We start from the raw sequence: 23,946 nt of genomic DNA, 5'->3' as shown, positions 1-23,946 counted from the left end.
GCAGTGAAAGTCTCCCCTCTTGCCCCAGGCTTTATTCCATGCAGTGGCCACGTCGTTAATTTAACTGCTGCGTTATGTAAGTTCCGCTGTCAAATCCAGAACGCCGCCATCTTCCAGAAAGTTCCCTAGTGGAGCTGAAGCTGGAACATTTGCTGGGACACATAAGTCTTTATCACTGTCATCTACTGCCATATCAGGGCATGTGAGACGCAGTGTGACCTGTATCATCCCACAGACCTCCTCGTTAAAGACGCTTTCTCATTGGCTGATGCTGAATACCAATATACTTGTAAACATGAGGACTGTGTTTACGACCTTTTCACTTGACACAGAGATAAAAGAGTGTCATCACCAGTTGATGGCAATGTGAGGGCTGAATTGGGCCTCCGGATTTGGCCGATGATTCCTGCTCTTCATTTTGGGTTCAGACAAGGCCCATCTGCAGATTGACAGGTATGGGAGAGCCTTTTAGCAGAAACCCGAACTGAACTTGCCGTACTCTGGCTGGATGTCGTGCCCCATGACGCCTTTGAATGCCCGGTAATTGTGTCTTTGTCTCATAAGGCCTCAGGAATTACACACTCCCTGTCCTGATCCTCCGCACACTTCAGTTGTTCGGCTGTCAGGTGATGACCTCAGTTGACACAGCATGATTGAATCAGATTAAACAGAATGATACACTCCCAGCAGACCTCAGGCACACTTCACGTGAGACACATATTAACACGGTGAAATTAAAACAAAGCAAACATGTCCAGGGTATCGGTCAGGTGTGTCCAATCTGTGACCAATCTGGGTCAAAATGAAGTCAATAGACATGCTTTACTAGGTTGTAGCTCAGATCATTAAACAATGGTGAGTTTATTACTAAACACCAGTTACAACAATGGTGAGTGTAAACGACAATAATAAGGAGCGTCCGGAGCAGTTCGGCCTGTGCAGTGGGGGAAACTGATTGCCGCCATGGGGCCAGTTTTATTTAAAAGGACGTTTGGCTGTTTCAGCTCATGTCACCCGTGTGAGGCAGCACTCAGAATGCCCCGCCGTCATCGTGGAGAGCACACATGTGCGCACGACTGATTGCAGAAGCGCCCGTTTATCTCGCCGGAGCGCCCGGATATTTCCGTGGTACTCGGCAGGGGCGGAGAGAGGTGTAGAGCGACGGATGCTGCCAGGAAAACATAGAGTGTGGAGAATGTCAGAAATGCATCCCCATTCCCAGGTGTGTCAGCAGCAGTCCGGGTTTCCACGGAATTACTTCTCCCCCAACACTTCAGCCCGGGTCACATCCAGAAATGCTTATTGTTTTGGCAGTAAGTCAGTTTCCTGGGTTAATGGACATGGTCGATGCTCTTGTCCGGCACTTGCATGCCTCAGACATGAACGCGGCACGCTGGGCTCATTATACAGAACTAGTACGCCGTGATTACTGTCAAAACGATAAACAGCGACATGTGAAAGGGCTCAGTAGGCAAACGTGAAGCAAATTAACTTGCTGGCTGCAAACGAAAGAAAATGACTGAACGGAAATACAGAAGCAGTCGATGAATCTGGCTACTTTTTCACGTTTGCATTTCTGGCACCAGGATTTGTCCGATATGCTGGGCTTGTTTCAGATCGATGCATCTCGGACCTCTGCGAGAGTCTGCATGACACGTCGCCATGATGTGTGTGCTGGTCCTGGTCCATCAGCGTGCATTACAGTGATCAGGAGTTCATGCATTATTCATATGTGATGGATGGACGCAGCTCTTAGCGATTACCGCAGCCTGTCCCATTATGGCATCAGCCACAGAGATGGGAGGCGAGGCCCCCCCAGAAGCCATAAGGTCGCCTCTGTCCTGTTCATTCAGTCCACAGTGGGGTGTTACACCACAATGACCCCCACATCTCCCAAAGGGAAAAATAAAACTGTTTGCAAATTTCACTCAATAAACAAAGAAAAATCATCAAATCTCTGTGTCAGGCTACAGCGAGACCTATCCTAGTGCTATTTCCCCCCCCCCCCCCCCAAAGCTAATTCTGAGTGCATAAATAATTCACACCTCTGTGTGTTTATATCCTGGTCTCATATCGCTATAACCAGCAATTTCTCCTCACGCAAATCAGCACTTATTTTTTTTTTTAGGGGGGAAAAAGGTATTGCGAAGCAGAATTTGATTTGGCAGCCTGACTCGCTGCGTTATGGCGCAGAGACACCCAGGTGCTCCGCACAGAGGATTTGTTTCTCCATTTCAAACGAGATGTTGCGGTTTGTCAACAGCTCTATTAAAAAAGCTTTAACAATTACAGGAAACTGTCAGAACTTTCCTACCCCAGGTTGGGGCGCAGGACAAGTATTCGGAGTTTCCATAGAGACAGTCAATTTAAATCTAATCTTTCTCTTTTAAAACCCTAACCCTATAGCAGAGGAGTGCATAAAGTGATGCTGTATCACAGCTGAGGTGTCCTCAGTGCCGAGGGAGGGGTGCGGCCTGGCTGACAGGCCTGCTTTAGGGACGGGGGGGCTGTTGACACATCAATGGCCCGTCCGACTCACAAACGGCAGCCTTTTGTAAACAGAACACTCCTGTGAACAGTAACGTAGCAGTTTGACTCCCTGTTCCTTGGAATCTGCTGACTGGTTGGCATGGAGGAGGTGATGAAATATATATGATACCAGGGAAAATGAAAGTTAAAGAGGGTATTTTTTCACCCCTCCACCCACCCCTGGCACGAAGGTATCAGCCCAGAATAACAAGCAGCAGAGACTGATGAACATGGCGGCTTCGAGTCAGTATCGTACCATCCCTTTAGGATGCCTGCGCCCGGCTGCCATATTGTTTTAAGCCTGTACACCGTCCCTTTAATATGGCTGCTAAAAGACAGTTCTTATTTCACTTTATGCATGGGATTACAGTCTGCACACAGTAAATTCATCATTAGGGCTGTGCACATGTAGCCCAGATTCTTATGTCCAGCCGACATTATGTGTGTCACTGTGCGTCAACTGCGCGTGTGCAAGGAAATTGACTGGGTGTCTACAGTAGGTGGCATCACTGACGTTCGCAGAGCAGAGGTCAATAAAGAAAGAGTAGAAGAAGAATACTTGCAGTTATGGTGAGCAGCTGTATGAGGAGGTGCAGAGGTACCACGCATTTCAAACCCCCACATAAGGAATTTTCAAAAACCATGTTGGCGATGAAATTCACCTGGGGGGGTGGGGGTTGAGGTTCCAGCAAATTTTGTCGTAAGGATTTCAAAATACCCTGGTATGCTGTATTGCCTTTGTACTGCCTTAGTTTCACTACACTGTTTGTATTTGTGTTTGTTGCAAAACATCTGCCCCCACCTGGGGCACGAAGCAGGATTTCTTGCTTAGCTGGATAACTTCTCTGAATTAAGGTAGCCTGGGCTAAATGTCAAGAAAGTCCATTTAAACTCGGGTGCCTTAAATCAGACAATTTATCCAGCTAACCAAGGAATCTGGCTTCGTGATACAGGCCCCTGATCTAGCGGAATGTCATTGCTGTATGCAAATGCCAACTGCGACCGTCCTCCACGGATAAAGAAACACAAGAAACGCCGTGTATTTATATTTCTAACTTTTTATATTGATACTTTTAATGTCTTTATTTTGCTTTCACTATTTCACTATTGCAGAATTGATCGCCGTGCATTTCACTGCAGCTTATAGTCCGTATATTTTGCACTTGGCAACTAAAATTCTTGAATCCTTGAAGCATGAACTAGGCTTTAAGCCCTCGCCTGGCCTGCCCTCCCTCATTAATGCTGCCATATTGCTTCCAGTCTGGAGTGTGCCATCCCTTTAAGACACCCCCCCCCCCCCCTTCTTTCCCCAGTGTTCATCTGCAGCTTCATGGTGGCGGCGCCCATCTTTGGCTACCTTGGTGACCGTTTCAACCGGAAGATCATCCTCAGTTGTGGGATCTTCTTCTGGTCCGTGGTGACACTCTCTAGCTCCTTCATCACCAAAGAGGTATGTGTGCCCCCCCCCCCCACCCACCAATCCTCTGTATTTTGAACGACAGAATTACAAACTGAATTGGAATGTTACATCCCAACATCCCGGTAGCAATTACCCATCCATCCATCTTGCAGCTACTTATCCTGGCCAAACTGGCAGCCTGTCGCGATTCATGACAGCCCCGTATGCCAGTGACACCCAGTAGTGACTGTAACACGGAGGGACATGGAGGGACACGAGTGACAGATTAAACCGTCAAAAAGAAGCACGAGAAAGTGAGCAGGGGTCATGCAGCCTCCTCCCGTTCACAAGCCCAGCCATTAAGGATCACCACTGGGTCGTCAGCACAGTGGTTACTTAGGGATAGCTCCAGCGTTTTGAACGTGACAAGAGTGTCCTCAAGGTCCTCAGACAGGAGATCTAATTATCACCGCAGCAGTGGAGGTCGGCACCGTCTCCTGTGGCCATTTCTTCCCTGGAATCCTTTAGGGATACAGGCACCCCCATTAGACGGGGGGGGGGGGGTTAGTGTCAGGGCTGGGCTCGTCCGGCACCTGCTCTTCGGCCGGGCAAGGGGCAACGTCAGGGTCACGTGTGGTGGCCGGCTGGAGAGGGGTGTTGGGTCTGACCCTGTTGAAAGTCTAATCCTGACCCCGTCCAAAAAGAAAACACAGGGGTATTGCTCAGAGACTCCACAAAGGTTGCCGTGACCGCTTTGGCTGGGGGGTGGGGGGGGGCCTGGGGGATTGGGACGTGCCTCGCACGAGAAAAAGGAGGTAGAAGGGAGGATGGTTCCCAACAGGGACATGGTGACATTTTTACGCCCCTATCAAAGACGCGCCCTTTTCTTATGCCGGGGCTGGCAAAGGGAGCGGGCAGAGGGAGCGACGTCGGTGACGCAAATGAGGGGACCGTCTGGAACCCCCCTAAGACCCCCCTCCCATTGTGTGTCTGTAACAATGGCCGGCAAGTCGGAGGGTCAGGCCATTTCATTAATATCACACCCCGTTGTGACACAGACGCTATGAGAGCGAGGAGTAAGCGCAGCTTAAACACAGGCGATCGAATCCTGCTTTCAGAAACGATCAATGCCATAGACAGAAGGCGACATCTGATGACACATTCCAGAGGCTGAGCAATGTTCACAGCTTCTTCCCTCCAGAGTGGGATCTGTTTGGCCTTCTTCCCTAGAAAGCTTATTAGGTGCAATTACGAATTAAAGCGCTATTCTGTCTGTGAAGTGCCCCCAGAGAGCGGCACGGCTCGGCCGGTGACTGCGCAGAGAGCGGCACGGCACGGCCGGTGACCGCGCAGAGAGCGGCACGGCTCGGAGAGGCCCAGGCGCACACACACACCGGCCCATTGGCAGGGGGCTAGGCCCGGCTCTCGGTGCAGCGGGTGGTTCCTCGTCGCTAGGCCCGGCTCTCGGTGCAGCGGGTGGTTCCTCGTCGCTAGGCCCGGCTCTCGGTGCAGCGGGTGGTTCCTCGTCGCTAGGCCCGGCTCTCGGTGCAGCGGGTGGTTCCTTGTCGCTAGGCCTGGCTCTCGGTGCAGCGGGTGGTTCCTCGTCGCCCACACGCAGCACAGCCTGAGTCATGATGCACAGCCACACATCTTGCAGAATCCCACACATCTTGGGATTGTGATGTCACTGTCGGGCCCCTGAGCAAGGCCCTTAACCCCAACTGCTCCAGGGACTGGCTGACTGTGTCCCTTATGAAAGGGATAAACCCATCTGCTAGATAAATATATGAATAAATAAAGATGAGGTCACCCCCCCACCAACACGCGGGCCCTGTTCGTGCCCTGGACCATCTGATCTGGGGGTCCTTCAAAGGTCTAGCCACAGCCTCTTACATAATGCAGTTATGATGATGATGATGATGACGATGTCGTTCTGTAAAGGACAGACTCCTACATCATGAGAGATTAATAAATGCTAATGAAGAGAGAATTCACTCTGCACCGTGGGTGTTTGGGTGGGGAGCTGCTGTTTATAATCAGTCACCCGGCCATGCACAGCTCAGTGATGAAGTGCCCTTTAGAATCGCATAAATAACAATAAATAAAGGTATATTTCATTAAAAAGCGTCTCCGTGGAGCGTCTCTCCATGGGTGGTGCCGCAGCCCCAGCGCGGCGTAAATCTCCCTTAGCGTGTGAGCGTGTGCCCTGTGATAGACTGTCATCCCACCCTGTGCTTCCTGGGAGGGGCTCAGGCTCTCTGTGGTCCTGCACCGCTAAGCGGCTAAAAAGACAGACACTCTCACATGTAGTATGTTTGGCCAACAAATCAACGAACGACTGAACTCGCGAAATCGATTGAGTTCACATAACATGTGACAGCTTGAATGGAAACAAGTGACATGGATAGAGAGGCAGATTCCCAACCCCCAAGAAGATCCAAACCGCCTGGATGTAAATGAGAAGGGCTGTCACAGTGGCTTTCCGCTTTAATTAACAATCTGATGTTTTCATTTTGCTGGAATAAGAAGCATCGCTGTTGCTGAGTCCCGTTTCAGGGTCGGAAATGTGCTCAAAATATCTCAGTGCCCCCCCGGAGGAAGAATGTTCTAGATGATTATGATATTTATGAGGAGCCTCATAAAACTGATCCATGAGGAAAACATATCTGTAGACCAGCGCTGTCGTTCTGGCTTCCCGGCCCCCAGGTCCTCGTGAATCCCCCAGAGACCCACCAGCAAGTAGGACTGTTGCTGAAGATCCAAGGGTGGGGAGGTTGTTTTCTTACAATGCCCAGGGATGATCATGTGTAAGGATGAGGGCAGGTGGCTGAGTGAGGGATCAAGGCCAGCGGCCATCTTAAACACCCCCCCCTCACACACACATGTCACCATGGGGACCGAGAACACTGCGTACAGGTGAAGTGGACAGGTGCCTGAGCGAGGAGGGGGAGCAAGTGGCTGTCTGAAACACCCCCAACTTGTCGCTTGCTGGCAGAGAACCATGTAGGACAGGCATCTGAAAACGTAAAACGTGGCGTGCATTTTCACGCGTAAAACGTGGCGTGCATTTTCACGCGTAAAACGTGGCGTGCATTTTCACGCATTATTATGCAACAGTGTGATCACCGCATGAGAGGACGCAGGTGTGTCTGTGAGCAGCCTGGTGCACATTTAGCGGGACGATCTGAATGCAGAGCCAAAGGTCACCGCTGATGAGCTCATTGGGATGCCGGTCATGGCGGTGGGTCGTGTCTCCATCGGCCCGGTCTGCTGGCGTCCCCTGCCTCCTGACTTTTCTGGTTACAGGACACAGAGCTTCATTTAGCTCAGGAAGCAGCGGTGTTTACCACCAATGAAACCACACATTTGCATAAGCCCCATGAGGTTAGGCAGCCCCCTGTTGGCCACAAACAGTCACTATACTGGGGGGAGTGTGGGGACCCCAAAGTGACTTTTGGAGTTGGGCCCCAGAAACAACAAACCCCACTCGGAGTGTAGGTGATGGTAAAGAATACACCTCTGTACTGTCTTTCATATCATGCTCCATATCATACTCTTAAAACTGGCTGATCATATGAGTACTGAAACCCCTCCCCCGCCTCTCCCCACAGTACTACTGGCTGTTCGTCCTGTCGAGAGGCCTGATCGGCATCGGGGAGTCCAGCTACTCCTCCATCTCTCCCACCATCATCGGGGATCTCTTCACCAACAACACGCGCACCATGATGCTCTCTGTCTTCTACCTGGCGATCCCCCTGGGCAGGTATGGTATCCTGGGTCCGGGGTTAGGGTTAGGGTTAGGGTTAGGGTTAGGGTTAGGGATTCCTGAGGGAGGGTCTCGTGCAAAGCTAGCCAAGAGGCACATTGTCACGGTTATGGAGTTACGGCATGCAGCGGCGTTGATGTCTCACTTCTGTAAGCCTGAACGAAGTCGTTCAGGTGCTTAAGGACACGTTGAGGAATTAAGAACTGGGGCTGAAGAGAGAGGCACGCCGGAGCCGAGCCTCAGGCCCAGAGCTGCTCTCTGACACGTAAAAGTGCAGAATACGTCCTACTACCAGCAGCAATGTCTATTTACCGTGGAGATAAGGGCTCCTAAGACTTAACAAATGGGAGATGAGCCATTTTTTAGGATGAGTAGCGACAGAAGCTAAGACTGGCTGAACCCTGCTGTCGGTCATTCTCCCCAGCGCCTTGTCACCAGAGCCATGTTGTGTGGTTTTGGACTGTAATTAAGTGCAAAAGCACCCTCACCTCTGCCTGTCCTCCCGTCTGCCCAGCTCCTCTGCTCCCATCTCTTCTAGTTCCCATGGTCTCAGCACAAAAACTTGCAGATATAGTCGTAGGCAGATTGTCCTACAAAGAAGAGGCCTACAGTCAAAATTCTCCCACCTGCCCTCTTCTGCTCCCTGGAGTTTCAGACGTCCACAATTCACTGATTCCAACACCACATCACATGAGGACAGTTAATATGTCAGATAGAAAAAAACTGATGTCAGTCATTACCTCTTGCAAACCCATCATCAGACGCTTGTTATTAGAAGTGACAGCAGATTGGAGGGTGTCAGAGTCCAGGCAGGAAGCAAAAGTTGTGCCTCAAAGGAGTTCTGGAATGCCAAGGGGAAATTTTCCGACCGAACGGCGCTCCGATTGGGGCGAAACAATAGGAGCTGAGAGACTAGGCCCCACAGAGAAATCGCCAAAACATCCTTCATACCCTTGTGCCTATTTATCTCGGTCAAGCTGTTTCCAGGAAGTGACCTCAGGACTAAAATGTGGTGCAGAGGAAATGGTCTCCCAGGCTAATAAACACCCCCCACCTCGTAGCACTAAGGGGGGGGGAATGGAAATGTTTTTCCAGTGCCTGTTATTCAGGGTTTGGCATTCCAAACACAGAGTGCATGTAGACTGATAAGGTGAGCTTGTCTTTGGCTAATATAATATCTGCTCAAGGGTGTTTATTATTTTTGGATGTCCTTACGATGTAAAACAATGTTCTTTTGCTGAAACGCAGCTCAACCCGACAATGTTAAGGTCACCTGATGCGTGCCCGCGTGGAACTTTCCGGCCAATGCTACCACGGACTTGTGTTGGAACGTGCCTGCTGTTTGGCTTCGCTGACTGATTCACTTGATTGGCTTGATCCAATGGATTGGCCATTAAACTTAGGAGACAGGCTGCTGTTAGCGTCTGGGAACGAAGGAAGGGTTGGCAGCTTGGAATGCAGAGAAACGCCCTTTGGACCGGAACGCACAGAGACGTCAGTCTGGCCGCCAGGCTCATTGTTTGCTTTGAGTCATTTGATACATGGCGGCGAGCTGATAATGCTGACCACCCGCCCTCGGCTAGCTAACTGAGCCGCCACGTTTGGGGATTTCAGGACAGGTGAGACAGTGCATTGCGGAATGGGGTTACGGTGTACAGATCCGCTCTGGGGTGCAGCATGAGGGAAGCAGGCCGCTGGTGTGGGACTCACCTCACCAGGCTCTGAGAACCCACCCCAAAAAAGAAGACGCGTGTGAAAAATGAAGATGGCCTGATTTCTTCAGGTTGATACAGGAATGCTTGGCAAGACTCATATGCATTATTGCTGGTGCAGTTTCAGAACCTCCTTATCTCAGTTTCAGTGTGAAATCTGTCCCCTTGCAGACAAATGATATAGCAGTACAGTTATATAGAAATACAGTTTCCCAAGGACATGAAGTGGGCAAGTATATAAAGATAATGAGCAGGTATGCAGGTCAAACATTGGCTTGTGTTTGCCATCAGACAAGCAGATAGATATCGACAGACGAATCACAGCTCACTTGCCTAATTATGGCCACGTGATGCCCGCTGACTGGTGTAAACAGAGGGGAGCAGTGTCACCCACCGGAAAGCAACGTTTAATTTCCCCGTCTCCGAGAATCATCGTGACAAGGAGCTGAAACACGGCCGTTCCCCGACGTACCTCACCAAAACTGCCGAAGGAGAAATCAGTCCTCCAGCTGGCCTCGGGTGTCGACACCCCTGTTTGTGACATGTGTGTGATTATGATCGTAAACAGGATTAAGCTCCTTAATCGCAATCACGACAGGATCCACCAAGTCCTGCTCAGACACTTTCAGCATCCAACTGTAGAGAACTTAGAGACATTTAATGGCTACAATATGAAGAGAGTGGAGCCGCCATAGGCAGTGGCGGCCTTGTGGGAGGGATGTCACAGTCAGTGATGTTCAACTGTGGGGCAGATTGCAGAAGGCAGCCGTCTGCGGTCTGTGCGCAGTGCCGTTTGTCTGCATAGAAAGCTGGTGTATCTTTCAGTCCAGAGCGAGCCGGCTAGAGATGCATCAACCTGGAAAAGGCCAGGCAGGGGGCTCTTCTGTTAGCTAACCATGTTCTCTTTCCATCTCTTTCTCCTCTGCAGTGGACTGGGCTACATCTTGGGTTCCAGTGCAAAGGAGGCAGCCGGTGACTGGCATTGGGCACTGAGGGTGAGAGCCGTCAGCCGGTGGGCGGTGTCTGGGGGGGGCGGGCAGTGGGGGTCAGGAGGCTCACATGTTGCCATGATGAGAGCATGTTATTCTGCGGCAGCAGGGGGGAAATCTGAGCCATGTGATTCTGGGAGGGGGGCAACTTGATCCGTCTGGTACCTCAGCAGCCAAAACACGCATCAGGTTACGGTTCCTGCACACCGAGTGCGTCTGGCATGGAGCCGACGCAGATCCTGCACGCTGCAGGAATAACCGGGGTTCTCATCTCTCTGAGGCCTCCAGCCCCCACCCTGCCGGGGGAGGCTGTGCCTGGCACTGGCAGTGGGGGATGAGTGGGATGCTTGTAGGGGAGCAGCACCTAGCAACACTGGGGAGATGAACTGCGGCCCTGTCCTATAAACACAGCCCCTAGCGTCCTGAGCAGCTGGCTGTGAACTTCTGTTGTACCCTAGGCAGGGCAGTGTCTGTCCCTGATCTGAGAGTGTGGTAGCCATAGGTGATCTGGGCAGTACAATGTGGCCAATCAGAATGTAAGATGTTCTTAAAGGGCAGTTTTCACGTCATGCTTCCTCATCAGTGCCCTTCATGTGACCAGCTGACCAAACAGTCTCCTTGCCCCCAGGTGTCTCCCGTCTTGGGCATCACCGCCGGGACACTCATCCTTTTCTTCGTACCTGAGCCCAAACGAGGGAGCGCCGATCACGCGGCAGGGCGCCTCAAGACACCCTGGACGTGCGACATGAAGGCTCTCGCCAAGAAGTAACCACCATTTTATTGACCTGCTTTACTTATCATCTACTGTTGACTAATTCTTTGTAAAGACCTTCATATAGTTATGAGCCCACTCCGGATAGGAATGTGGTGCTCACACAACCCCCCCCCCGAAGACGAGTGCTCACACAGCCCCCCGATTTGTCCCCCCCCAGCCGCAGCTACGTGTTCTCCTCCCTGGCCTCCGCCGCCGTGTCCTTCGCCACTGGGGCCTTTGGGGTCTGGATCCCGCAGTACCTCTTCCGGGCACAGGTGGTGCAGAAGAGCGTGGTGCCCTGTACCCAGGAGCCCTGCAGCAGCAAGGACAGGTGGGCGTGCCCCATGAGCCCTCGCTGCCTTTTGATTGGTCTGTCCTTGTCCCAGTGTGAATGTCATTAACCTCCACCGTTTCCCCCAAACAGCCTGATCTTCGGCGCCATCACCTGTGTGACGGGGCTCCTGGGGGTCCTGATTGGGGCGGCCACCACTCGCCTGTGCCGGCAGAAGACGGAGCGTGCCGACCCGCTGGTGTGTGCCGTCAGCATGCTGGGCTCGGCTATCTTCATCTGCCTCATCTTCGTTGTGGCTAAGAAGAGCATCGTGGGAGCTTACGTGAGTACTGTGGGGCCCGCCTTCCTCGCTGAAAGCTATTCACCTTGCTGCCTGATGGTGGCGCTCACGGCGAGGCCCTCGGGCTAATGCCGGGCAACACGCCCAGTTTCACTCCAGTGTCCTCGGCACTAGGCGTGATGTTTGTTTCTCAGGGAGGTGGAACGCAACCAAAACAGGCTGACCTGTCCATTTGACTCACTTCTGGGTTTCCAGGCGATGGGATAAAAATCACATTTGTATGGTTTTCAGACTTGAGGCCATTTAATGCAAGAAATAAACAATAGAGGAGGTTTACTGAGGTGTGGATGGGTGAGGTAATGGAGCCGAAAGCAGCTCACCTTAAAGACCAGGCCTAAGAAGCCTTAATCACCGCCATGCTGGAACAGAGCCTGCTCCTCTCTCCATCCTATGTTTGGAAACACATTTGGTTCTGGGAAGCTCTCCTCTGCTCGTAAAGCCGTACGGCTGACGGCCACACCTGACTGCTCTCAGAAAGAGCTATTTCTGTTGTTATTCTCCCGGGGTGCATCCGTGGCGGGGGTAGGGGGGCGGGGGGGAGGGTGGTGTCTGGCCCGCTTCTCAGGATAGTAGCATCGAGCAGAAGGCTGAATGGGGAGGGGGGGGTTTCGTCAGGGCCCACGTCGCTTTTCAACTGGATGCCTCAGTCAGTGGCGGGCCAGTTGCTGGCGAGGCAACATGCCCAAGAGTTAGACCCCCGATCGGCGGGGTTAGTCGCCAAGTCCGAGGCTGTGGGATTGGATCACAGGGGTCCTGCTTTTGTATCCTACGGCCTTTCTAAGATCTCTTCAGAACCCTGAGCCATATAAACAGATCAGGTGTTAAATAATAAGCTGTGTGGGTAACTGGATAAAGTCTCTAAGTAACTGAATCCTTACCAAGCTGGATATAAATATATCGATCCGCGTTAGATACTCCATGTAAAACCTCGATATGAGATCCTTATCTGCAGCCAGCTGCCACGTCGGACGACCTGTTGGATCTCAGTGTGTGAGACTGACAGCTGGTGGCTCTTGATCACCCCCCCCCCCCCGCCCCCCTGCCGCCGGGAGACTCCAGCCAGAAGCTACCGTCTGCTGGGGGGGTCATTTCGGAGTCAGCGGACGCAGACTCGACAGCGGGGCTCGCTCCAACACCGAGACCCATGCAGCAAGATTCCACCGCAACCCAATACACGTGGATCTGTTACAAAAAATATCCCGTCACCTGCTGAAGGGAGCAGCTGGAGGTTAAGCGATCCCAGGAAGCGCACGGCGGAGCGGGAATACTCCGTGCGCGTTTCCGACCTGCCATGTGGCGACCAAACGCTGGACCCTCAGCAGCACTTTGGAATTCACTCACACGGTGACATACTTGAAGTGCTTCTTGAATGATGGTTAAAGGCTTGTGGAAAGCTGCCCATGGAATTGGAAAAGAGGGGAATTTCAGTGCAGAGGAAGCATGAGGAATGAAAAGCAGACGACTGGCAGACTGTGTCTGCATGTGGGACAGAGAGGCACGGTCCTCTTCCCCCGTCAAAGTGTGCAAATTAAAAGTTTCGCCAATTCCTGCTGGATATTTTCCTAAGAGGATGGTTTAGTGGTTGCAAATAATGTTATGTAATATAACCACGTTGCCTTTTTCCAGAAACTCTGGGAATGTTTAAATGTCACATTCATTTTAGCTGTAATAGACAGTATTGGTGAACCTTTTTTTACTAATTTTATTTACAGTTTACAGTTAGAATGAGGAATGGCTGCGTCCTCGGTGTGAGTTTTAAAAGCACATAGAGCTTTTGTGATTTAGCTGAACTGGATCAGTGTGAAGCTACTATCTCTCATCCTGGTTTAATGCACCTCTCTCCTCTTTTACATTCCTTCTTCTAGATATGCATTTTTATCGGTGAGACACTGCTGTTTCTGAATTGGGCCATAACGGCGGACATTTTGATGGTAAGTAGCCAGGCTTGTTCATACATCACAGAAAGAGTTTGCGTGGTACACAGACGTGATTTTTATCAAGTGACTTCTTGGAGAATACAAGTATTCCCTGGACCAAACATAACGCATGAGCTCTCGAACAGGAAAACAGAAAGACTCTGTTGAAGCCCTGTTTGCGGGACTTGAGTGATGTCTCTGATTCACACCCTAATATCTCCCCGTCTCTCCCCCTGTCTCGCCCACCTCCCGCAGTATGTTGTCATCCCGACCCGGAGAGCCACAGCCGTAGCGTTCCAAGGCTTCACCTCGCACATCCTGGGAGATGCCGGAAGCCCGTACCTGATTGGTCTGGTAAGCAAAGCCCTCGGTTAAAGGCCCAGGCTTCAGGGTCTGGGTTTGACCCTGGTCCGCATGGCTTTCCTCTGGCCCCTCCCCCACTTCTTGGTTCAGGTGCCAGGCTCACGGTGATGATGTCACTAAGCTCTGCCCCCTTGGCGCTTTGGCGGGCAGTGAATGCATGGGGAGCCAGTGCCAGCGTTGGCTTGGATATGGTGGAGCATGGGGGGAGGGGCACAAACCTGGGCTTTTGTGGGGAAAAACACATATCTATAGGGGGAGTCTGCTACCAGGAAACAGGCCCCAGAAGGGCCCTCTGCATCCACACCGTGGGCTGCCAGACAGTGGCTGGGCTCCAGGTCGGTTCCAGTAGGGATGGCACTGTGTTGGGGGTGCTCTTCCGTATTGCAGCCGCAGGTGACAGGCCGCTTTGGTGCCATGTGTGTCGCCGTTACTGTCTGATGGCTTCTCAGGCTGCAGCTTTCGTCCCTCTGGCTTTACAGTCTCACAGAGTCTACGATGAGACGAGCAGATGTCCAATCGACAGGCATCCGGCCGCTGAGCCGTAGCAGCCTGCTTGGGCTGTCGTCATAGCTGGTGTTGTTGGAAATGGCCTTTCTTTCTGCACTGGTGCAGAGAATGTGAAATAAAATCCGCCCCCCCCCCCCCCGCCCTTACCGGTGTTGCTGTCAGTTCACTGAGTCAGGTGCCTCTGGGTGTCCAATAGAAACCTCTCCCCCCCAGATCCGGTAGACGGGGGCTCTGCCTGGAGACACTTACAGGACTCGCTGCCGTGATCTTGCCCCGAACCATGGCCAAACACCACTGAGACCGTTACACAGTGGGGGTTTTTAACGGGCCTTTGAGATGTACGTCACTGGCGGTAAAGTCGTGACTGCCCCCCTCCCCCCCCCAGGCCACAGAGCAAATACGGGACACAACATCGCTTAGCAACTGCGAAGGTGCAAACAAGGAGGCCAGACACACAGCTACCTCGCCGAAAAGAGGCCCCATGACGAATCACAGCCCAGCTGCGAGGCTGCACAGATAGGGGGCGCCATATTCGGCCTGGGCACTGCCTCCGAGGTCGGCAGAGTCAGCTGCAGGTCACCGGCCTGACAGCTCACTGCAGAGTGCTGATGATGGCAGTAACCTGGGAGGAAAATGCCACGTCATGATGGGAAGATCTAGACCTTCCACTGCGGGGACCTGCCGTGCTCTCGCTTATCTGTCAGCAGAAAAGGGTGAGCTAAAGCCCCCCCGGCACGGGTTGGGAAGGGCAGGGGCCCCCGCCCGGTCAGGCTGGAGGACACGGCGTCGGCTTCTTCACGCCCGTCCTGGCGATGTGCTTTTTGGCTTCTGCCAGTGTTACCTTTGCGTGCCACGCCACTGTCACGCCCGGCCCGCCCACTGTTGCCCAGGGAGATGCACGTGTCCTCATTCTCAGTCTGACATCACCTCACGGAGGCCTGAGTCACCGGTGTCACTCCAACCTGTGTCGCGTGGCCCCGTTCAGAGTCGCCTTTGTCAGGACGGGGTGTAGATATGGTGCCACGCGTCTGAGTAACACAGTGCAGGAAGGGGGGGCCCCACCCAGGCCACACCCTGCCGTGGCCACGATCGACAGCGCATATGTACACAAACACACACACACACACACACACACACACAGCTTTCTACTGCATCAGCGCTTGGTTGATGGCTACATGCTCTATAAACTTATCGTGCTTATTGTTTAATGTCCTGAGCGATATTTACACACAACATAGCTGATCCTGCAAACTGGTGTACATGTTTTCCCCAGATAACCAGGCATTTGCTCCCTCTCTGCATCATGTGGGCAGTCTTTCCGCTGCCCTGGTAAATAAGCCACACCCCCCTCTCCAAGCAGGGGGCTCCCCTGAGGAGATGCGGCCTCATGTAACACGGGGAGAACATGCAAATTCCTCATGTATCACAGGGAGAACATGCAAATTCCTCATGTAACACGGAGAGAACATGCAAATTCCTTATGTAACACGGGGAGAACATGCAAATTCTTCATGTAACACGGGGAGAACATGCAAATTCCTTATGTAACACAGGGAGAACATGCAAATTCCTCATGTAACATGGGGAGAACATGCAAACTCAATACACACAGAGCCAACCGAACCCCTGACTTCCCACTTCCCTGTGCCACCCACACACCTCTGACGTTGTACGTTAATGGAATGTTCCAGATCTCGGACAACCTGCAGAAGAGCTACCCCGGGTCGGACCTCTGGAAGTTCCTGAGCTTGGGTTACGCCCTCATGCTCTGCCCCTTCGTCATCGTCCTTGGGGGCATGTTCTTCCTCGCCACGGCCCTCTTCTTCCTGGACGACAGAGAGAAAGCGGAGAGACAGTAAGTCCCCCCAGCCACCGCAGCACAGTGACAATCTCACCCTGCCACTGCACTTTAATCCAAGCCATTTCTTTCATATCATATCATACAGTTGTTTTGTAGTCTTGTTTACAGCATTCTGACTTCTGAAATACATCCCTCTTGCATGACTTTACATTACAGAGTCATGTGCAGGGTAATGGACTGCAGTTAGAATAATGGTATAGCAGAAGTGTAACCTTGGTGCAGCGCCCCCTGGCAACCCTGTGCAGAACAGCAGCTTATGTAGAGATGCCTGGATGGGTGGGTAGTGGTGGATGGACAGTCATGCTGTCTTATTAAATCAACACCCTCCATTAGCGTGGAAAGCTCGCTTTTAGCAGGACGGCTCCGACATTCCCTTAAAAGGCGAACATAAACTCTCGCAACAAAAACTGTTTCTCTTGGATGCTTTTATCAAGCTCATTTCCTCCCGGCCTCTCGAAATGACTTCCTTCCTGTTTGATGGCGGAGACTTTTTTAGACACTTGGGCTGCGCAATGGCCTTTCATCAAACAGTAAAGTTACCTCCCCAGGCACGGCGAGCCCCCCCCCCCCCACCGGGTGGTGGCTGACATCCATCCCCTATCGACATTTCTATTTCCCCTTTACGATTAATGAGAATCGTGTCACTTCTGAACACTCTGGTGACAAGCCAGGTTGTGCTCGGTCACCAGTAACTTCAGCAAAACAGCCAGACAGATTCAGCTGCACTGAACCAGTGGGGTCGGACCGGGAGGGTTCTGAGAGACCGAATGAGTAGCATAGCGGGGGCAGCATTCCACGCTGCCGGGTCCGTTTTAGGAAGACGAGCAATAATGTGGAGGCGTAATGGGTACAAATAGAACCTTCTGTAAAAGCTAAGCTATAAATATCCAGAGAATCACCCAATGGACCTTTCTGTCCTTGGGGGGGTTGGTATTTTGCTGAGTGGGACAGTAATAAAGTTGGCCTGTGGGGTGTGACAGGGTGGTGAGTGGGGGGGAGCTGTCCCAGTTCCCAAGGCCGTGGGTGCCATGCACACGAGAGAGCCCCCACCTGGATGCCTGGTGGGAGTAGCATGGATGAGTCAGCCTCCATGCGGGGGCTCCATCCAAGCTGCTCGCTGTGGGACCCGTGATGATGCAGGATGCTGCCGGAGAGGTTTGCTCACGTCTGCTTCCTCCTTCCTCAGGCTGAGCCAGTCCACCACGTCGCCCTCCTCCATCAAGGTATGATCAGGTGAGTGTCGCCGGATCTCCTGATGCCTCCCACCGGCGTACAAAGTGAACAGTGGCAGGTCGCCTTAACGCTCTTCACACGTCGCGTCAGCCCTGAACACGCCAGTCAGCTCTGTGGTGTGCGACTCCACCAGCTAGGCCGGTTCTGGGTGGCACCAAGGTGATTAAGCTCACGGATCGGGATGGTCCCGCTTATCACTTGGGTCTGGGCAGAGTTTCCATGCCGATCATGTTACAGATTAACCTGTAAAAACTGGCAATAAGAACCCCCCCGCCCCCCCGCCCCCCCTCTCTGGGGCACAGGGACGAAGGTGTAGGTATCTGCGTCAGAGCCATGCCAGTGTATCATGCTCCAAACCACGCATTCTCTCGTCCCCCCTTCCAGCTCAGAGCTTCACCCCGGTTATTAGATGCTCCTTAGAGGTTCCAGGCAGCCTCCACACCTGGGGGGGGGCACAGGCCTTTGGAGCGTGACGGGGACGTGACTCCCAGAGCGTGATTCCCAGAGTCCGTGAGCGATCGCTCAGTCACCGGGCAGCTATGCAGGCCAGACGGTGCTTTTTGTGTTTACTGTGAAATGAGTGATCAGATGTAATGAAATGGCGGCGACCCCCGCGGCCCCCATTTCGTGACCTTAGGTGACCCCTCCAGCAGAGAATTACAGTAAGGATGTCATATCTGAGCAGCCTATGCTGGAAGTGGTCCCCCCCCCCCCACCACCAGCCGAATAACCCAGATTAGAGTCAGGGCCTCGGAGTGGTGTGTGGCCCCACCCCCAGTGCCAGCGTGGTGGGAGGAGCAGAAGCCGCTCTGGCGGTGGCAGCTGACAGGCCGTCGTGACACCGCATGGTCTCGTCCCTTTCTCAGGCGTCCAGGCTGCCTCCCCCTCCCCATGCGACGGGGCAGGTGCGAGGCCCCCGTCTGTCTGCGGCCTGCCAAGAAGACGCACTGACCAGGGGCGGGGGGGTTCAAAATGGTCGTCATCGTCAGTCCTCCATCTGTGTCGCTGGAGAGCGGTTTTATTTTGGAAGTGGAGTTGCTCGCTGGCGGGGGCCGGGACACTTGACCTTGCGTGATCGGCACAGTGACCCCACAGCGTGCAGGAGCAGATGGCAGGAGCAGAACTAACATCCATCTGTCCGGTTTCGTTCTACTTTTGTTGCTCCAAGTACAGACCAACACCACCCCCCCCCCCCCCCCACACACCCCTAACGCAGTCACCGAGGCGGAAAGGAAACCTCACACTTACCGTAATTTAAATCCTGTAATCCGGTATTAAGGATAATTAGGCCCAGCTTTTTATATCGAGCATGGATACGGTGTGTCAGTCATGGGGGGGGGCAGGGCGGCAGCATGTCAGTAATTAATTTTTCGCTGGAGTGACGAGTAGCTGATACGCGGTTTAGCAGCATGAAATGGCAGCTTGTTTCTTCTGAACATGTTCACTGTGTGCAGATCGTAGTGGCGGTGGAGAGGGCTGCCCCTATTACAGTATCAAAGTCACATAATTGGCTGATTTCTGGTTGGCGGGGGTGGGGGGGGGTAGCGGTGTCAGGAAGAGCACAGAGGGGGAGGGAGAGCGTCCGTCGTACTGAAACGTGAACGATGAAGTGGGCGTGTTGGATCATCAAGAGCAGCTAGCAGATGGCAAGATGGTCTCCAGTGGTAATTAGGGAGACTTCCTGAGGGGCGGCCAGACCCTAACCCTCTCCCCGTGACTCCCTCCTCCAGGTCTCACCGTGAAGGGAGCAGAGAGAAAGGAGCGCGATGGCCGGCCGAAGATGGAACCCCCCCCCCCCCCACCCAACCTCCTCACAAGGTCACTGCTGACCTCATTTGTAAAAAACCTGCCTTTTTACGCCGCTCCATTACTGGAAGGACGGCACCCCCGTCCAAAGAGGCCTCCATGTTACCGGCGACCCCCCCCCCCCCACCCCAAGGTGCCATGCTACTGAAGGATGAGGCCATCATCTGCGTTGTCCGCCAGCATCAACCAAGTGCCATATCACTGCAACCCCCCGCTAGACCTGCACGCACACGCCCAGTTGCCTGGAAGTTGCCGGAAAGGAGCAGCAGGGGGCATCCGGTGGACCGTTGGGCGCAGCCTCACCCCGCTGCCATCACCACATCCTGCCCGTGTTTTCAGCACTTACACGTATGCAGGGTTCGTGTTGCGTTAACACCATGTGACTCTGTGCTGTTTTATATATATATATATATATATATATATATATATATATATATAACTGGAAGTGGAGATTGTTACCTGCGAATGTTTCTGAGGGCAGGTACAGGCCATCTCAGATCTGTATGAAAGAACACTGGAACATATGAAGTGACTGTTTTAAGCGTCAACGGTTTCTGTCTACCCCGTATGAAGCTCCTTCCTCAACATTGAAGCCGGTAACGTGACCCACACGGTCCGGAGGCGTGGCCCGGTCACATGTGGGCCCCAAATCCTGCCAACACGTCTCATCCCATCGTCTCATTTTGGCACCAGTCCGGACCATCATGGAAACCACATGGGCCAGATCCTGCAGCAGCCAGTTGCTTCACTGGGATTGTGCTAAGCCGGGTTTAGACCCCCGGCTGGGTTGATTAATTTGCGAAGTTAATTAGTCTGTTGAATTCGACTCTTGGGATCTGTGCCCTGGAATAATAGGCGTCTCCTCATGAAATCTGACTGGGTGCTTCTGGGTTTTTCCTCATCAGCGCAGTTTAACTTTGTCCTAGATCAAATCCCAAAGAAGCAAAGGGAGCATGAAGACAACATTCCTGTAATGGCATCAATCTGACGTGGAGAAATGCAGGGGAGGAAAGATCTGGACGGGGTCAGATTCAAGGAGCGCAAGGCTGCAATGCCAGGATCTGCGGAGCGTAATGGCTCTTGCCGTCCGACACCCTATCAGCCCTTGCTAGCGTCCCATAAAGGCGGCGGCATCCGTTTAACGTCCCGGTTTAACCGGGGTAGCGTTCCGGTTTTCGGGAATCCTGGAGAAACGTAAAGCATGTGAAGTTGGTATCACAGAGAGCCACCCAGCAAACCTTCCTTTGTCCCAGCAATGTGTTTACATGGCCGAATCATGTTTGTAAGCTTTTCTCGTGATTCTTTATCAGATTTTTTTTTACAGATATGAGTTTTATATATAAACAAGATAGAGATGTATAGGTATATAATGCAGCGATTTTAATATATTGTAAAGGATAGCTTGGATGCAATGTATTTATACGTTTGTTACCACAATGAAGAATTACCCACAACAGGAAGTTTAAAGCATTTGTTGTATTTTTACTTATTACTTGGGTTTAAGAAACAACTTCTGGTAAAGTTAATTTAGTGTGCTGATTAACCAATGTCATGGCATGTTATTACATTGGATTGACTTACCTTGGCCGTGCACATGCCTCCATGGATCATTCCGATTTGATTGGCTCGTAGAGCAAATCGGGATGCTGATTGGATGGTGGGCTGGCACGGCCACAGTAAGCTGTATGTGATAAGCTGTGAGCCGGGTTCAATGCCGAAATCAGAATGTCACCCTTTTGCTGGTTTTCTTTTTTTAAGTAATTACAATCAAATTGCACCTGAATTTCATGGGAATATTGTGATTTAATGAGATTTTCATTCTTGTCATACAAGAATCATGTAAAAAGTGCCGCACTATTTCTGATTTCAAGCAGAAAATGGAGGCGGTTTTATTTTTTAGAGCAAGTGTGATTAAAAAAAATATATTATCTTGGAATAACTGTGATGCTCCCACAAAGAGGGATATAAAAATGTATACCTACATGTAAATGATAAAAAATAAACTTATTTAATCGCACCAAAGCGAGTCTCGAGTCTCTGCTTCTGACAACAGCAAGGCGGAGCTGCGGCAGGGACACTGTCCTGGGGCGACAACTGGAGAAGTCAGGCCAGATTTGGGGGGGGGGCAGGTGGGAGGGGTTGATAGGTAGTGATAGGGGGCAGTTCGAAGGAAAACAAGCCTTATGTTTGAGCTGTGGTCTGAAGGTCCATCGAGGAACCATCAAGGCAGCCCGGCTGTGAGGATCAGCCAGCCATGGGGAGGCCCCACCCCCCCGCTTCATCAGGAGGTGCACCTTCAAAGCAGTGTTTCTACCAAAGTAAATTTATCAGGAAAGCTGAGACTGGGGAGGGGGGCATATATAAGGATTCCTTTATGAAATACCTGAATGGCGAAGCAGGGCTGGGGGGTGCCGCATGGACGAAGCCCCCCCTGGGTCTGACAAAGGCTCAGTTTTATCAGGGCTTGGAAACATAGGCCGGCTGTGAAGGGTCCGGCGATGAAGCCCCACATTGTCTGCAGTCGCCGGTGCGAGAGGAGAGCCGGGGACGGTACTCAGGGTGGCGACGTGGCGGTCACGCCTCTGTGCCTGCCATCAGAAGGTCGCTGGTTCCAGCTCGTCCAGCTCAAAGGCCCTTAAGCCCCTGAAATGCTGCAGGGCCACTGTTTATATACCGTTACGCCCAGTGAAACATCTTCACTGTACAGATAACGCTACAGTTACACATTAGCCTGCTCCTGTGTCACGGAAATGCTCAGGACACCAGAACCTATCGGCGGGGAGATCTGCAGCGTCTTTCTGAAAGTCAGGTGTCGATTGTGTGTGGGGGTGCCTTTTAGCCCCTCCCTGCTTCAGCTTGACAAGCGTGCCCCCACCCAGCAAACGCAGAGTGAATATGCCTTATTGATGTGCTAACGTACAGAACCCCCTGGGATGCTGCAGTCAAGCTGGAAATTCACTGTTTTTCTTAATTAAAATAGAAAAACGGGGGTGTTTTTTTCCATATAAGTCTTTTAACAAAACAAGCACATTCATTGGCTGACACAGTAGACTACACAGCACTCAGTAACACAGACCACACACACATGGTCCTCTGTGGTGGTTCTGTTCAATGCAGCCATTCAACAGCTCTCTCTCTCTCTCACACACACACACACACACAAACACGAGCACACATACAGGTTTGTAAATATCTTTGTGGGGACTCTCCATTAATTTCTATGGGCATAGCGCTAATTCTAACTGTGACAACCCTAACCCCCATCCAGCCCTAACTATAAGTCACCAAACAAAATATTGTAATTTAAGTGCAATTTAAAGGTGCGAACTTCCTCTTTCATTCAAAAGGTTACATTTAGAGTAATTATATGACAGTTTATATAGTTGCTGTTTTTACATGACACTATTCCACAGGTTCAGGTTCATTATCCACCTCACACTGACTGGTGACTGGCTACTAAAGTGTCCTCAGGAGTCAGCGAGCAGACGACCATGTAGAGAGCCAGCTGGTGACGGTGTGATAGAAGCGTTTATCCTGCCTGTCTAGAGGAGGCAGATCGATTAAAGGAATCAGCAGAACCCCAGAAAGAACGCAGAGAAAGGAAGGCGACGTAAAGATAAGGGGGCAGTGTTTACTTTAGAGAGTGAATTCTCGCTGTCTAAGATTCGGACAGCTAGACATAAAATGGAAATTTAAAGGGGCAGGTTATCTGGTGCGTCTCCTTTTCAGAAATTTCAGCTAAAGAGTCTTTAAAAATGCTGGAAATGTCTGTGGGTTAGGGTCATGGAGCCGGTGGTACCAGCTGAGGCCTGGGAGGGAGGGGAGGGGTGCAGATTAGGCGGGGAGCCGGAGAAGCTCTCCGAGGGTGGATTCAGTCAGAACCAGACAGCTTTCCAGTCACGTGCTGAGAATCTACGCAGAGACGCGCTGCAGCTCAGGGCTGCGATCAGCGTAGATCTGGGGGTTAAAGACAGACTGTCGAAGGTCACAGAAAATAGCTTGAGGGGTAGAACTGAGCACCTGTGACTGCAGAGGCCTCAAAAAGCCGAAGGATCGAGAGCCCGGCAGCTTTTATCCCTCTCTCTCTCTGTCTCTGCAAACATTCCTCTGTAATTTACACACAGCGGCAAGAGAGAGAATCGGCGAAGGTGATTAAAGTGACAGGCCTGTGTAAGCAGTCATGAGTGAACTGGTCCTTCACATAAAATCCAAGGAGCTCGTGTCCTTGAGACTTTTTCAAACAAAGGAGATCCTTACATTTTTTTTTGGGGGGGGGGGGGGCTCTGCGGCAGAGACAGACCATCTGCATGCTTTAAATGGCGGCCACGCTGCTACCACCTTGACGCTAAACGCGACTGCCTCTCCCCGCGCAGATACCCGCACGCTGCCTGTGCTGAGAGCCTCTTTGTGCCACCACACAGAGCCGCAGCTGAATGGACCCTCTGTTACCCACGAACATGAACCGACGGCCCACATTCA

At 52.0% G+C, this 23,946-nt stretch overlaps 1 protein-coding gene across 1 annotated transcript in view; it reads left to right on the top strand.

The window, feature by feature from the left end:
• Positions 1 to 21,489, top strand: part of spns2 (SPNS lysolipid transporter 2, sphingosine-1-phosphate) — a 53,658-nt gene extending 32,169 nt beyond the window's left edge. The window contains exons 3-13 of the mRNA XM_072713758.1: positions 3,843 to 3,979; positions 7,540 to 7,691; positions 10,335 to 10,401; positions 11,024 to 11,160; positions 11,328 to 11,480; positions 11,574 to 11,763; positions 13,647 to 13,712; positions 13,953 to 14,051; positions 16,259 to 16,422; positions 17,615 to 17,661; positions 19,392 to 21,489. Of these exons, the coding sequence (XP_072569859.1) occupies positions 3,843 to 3,979; positions 7,540 to 7,691; positions 10,335 to 10,401; positions 11,024 to 11,160; positions 11,328 to 11,480; positions 11,574 to 11,763; positions 13,647 to 13,712; positions 13,953 to 14,051; positions 16,259 to 16,422; positions 17,615 to 17,657 (1,208 nt within the window). The 3' untranslated portion in view covers positions 17,658 to 17,661; positions 19,392 to 21,489. The remainder of the gene's footprint in view (positions 1 to 3,842; positions 3,980 to 7,539; positions 7,692 to 10,334; positions 10,402 to 11,023; positions 11,161 to 11,327; positions 11,481 to 11,573; positions 11,764 to 13,646; positions 13,713 to 13,952; positions 14,052 to 16,258; positions 16,423 to 17,614; positions 17,662 to 19,391) is intronic.
• The last annotated feature ends 2,457 nt before the right edge of the window (positions 21,490 to 23,946 follow it).

The sequence above is a fragment of the Paramormyrops kingsleyae genome, chromosome 6 (genome assembly GCF_048594095.1).
Source record: "Paramormyrops kingsleyae isolate MSU_618 chromosome 6, PKINGS_0.4, whole genome shotgun sequence".
Classification (NCBI taxonomy): Eukaryota; Metazoa; Chordata; class Actinopteri; order Osteoglossiformes; family Mormyridae; genus Paramormyrops; species Paramormyrops kingsleyae.
Note: the sequence above shows the minus strand (reverse complement) of the source record. Positions and strands in the feature narration are given on the sequence as shown.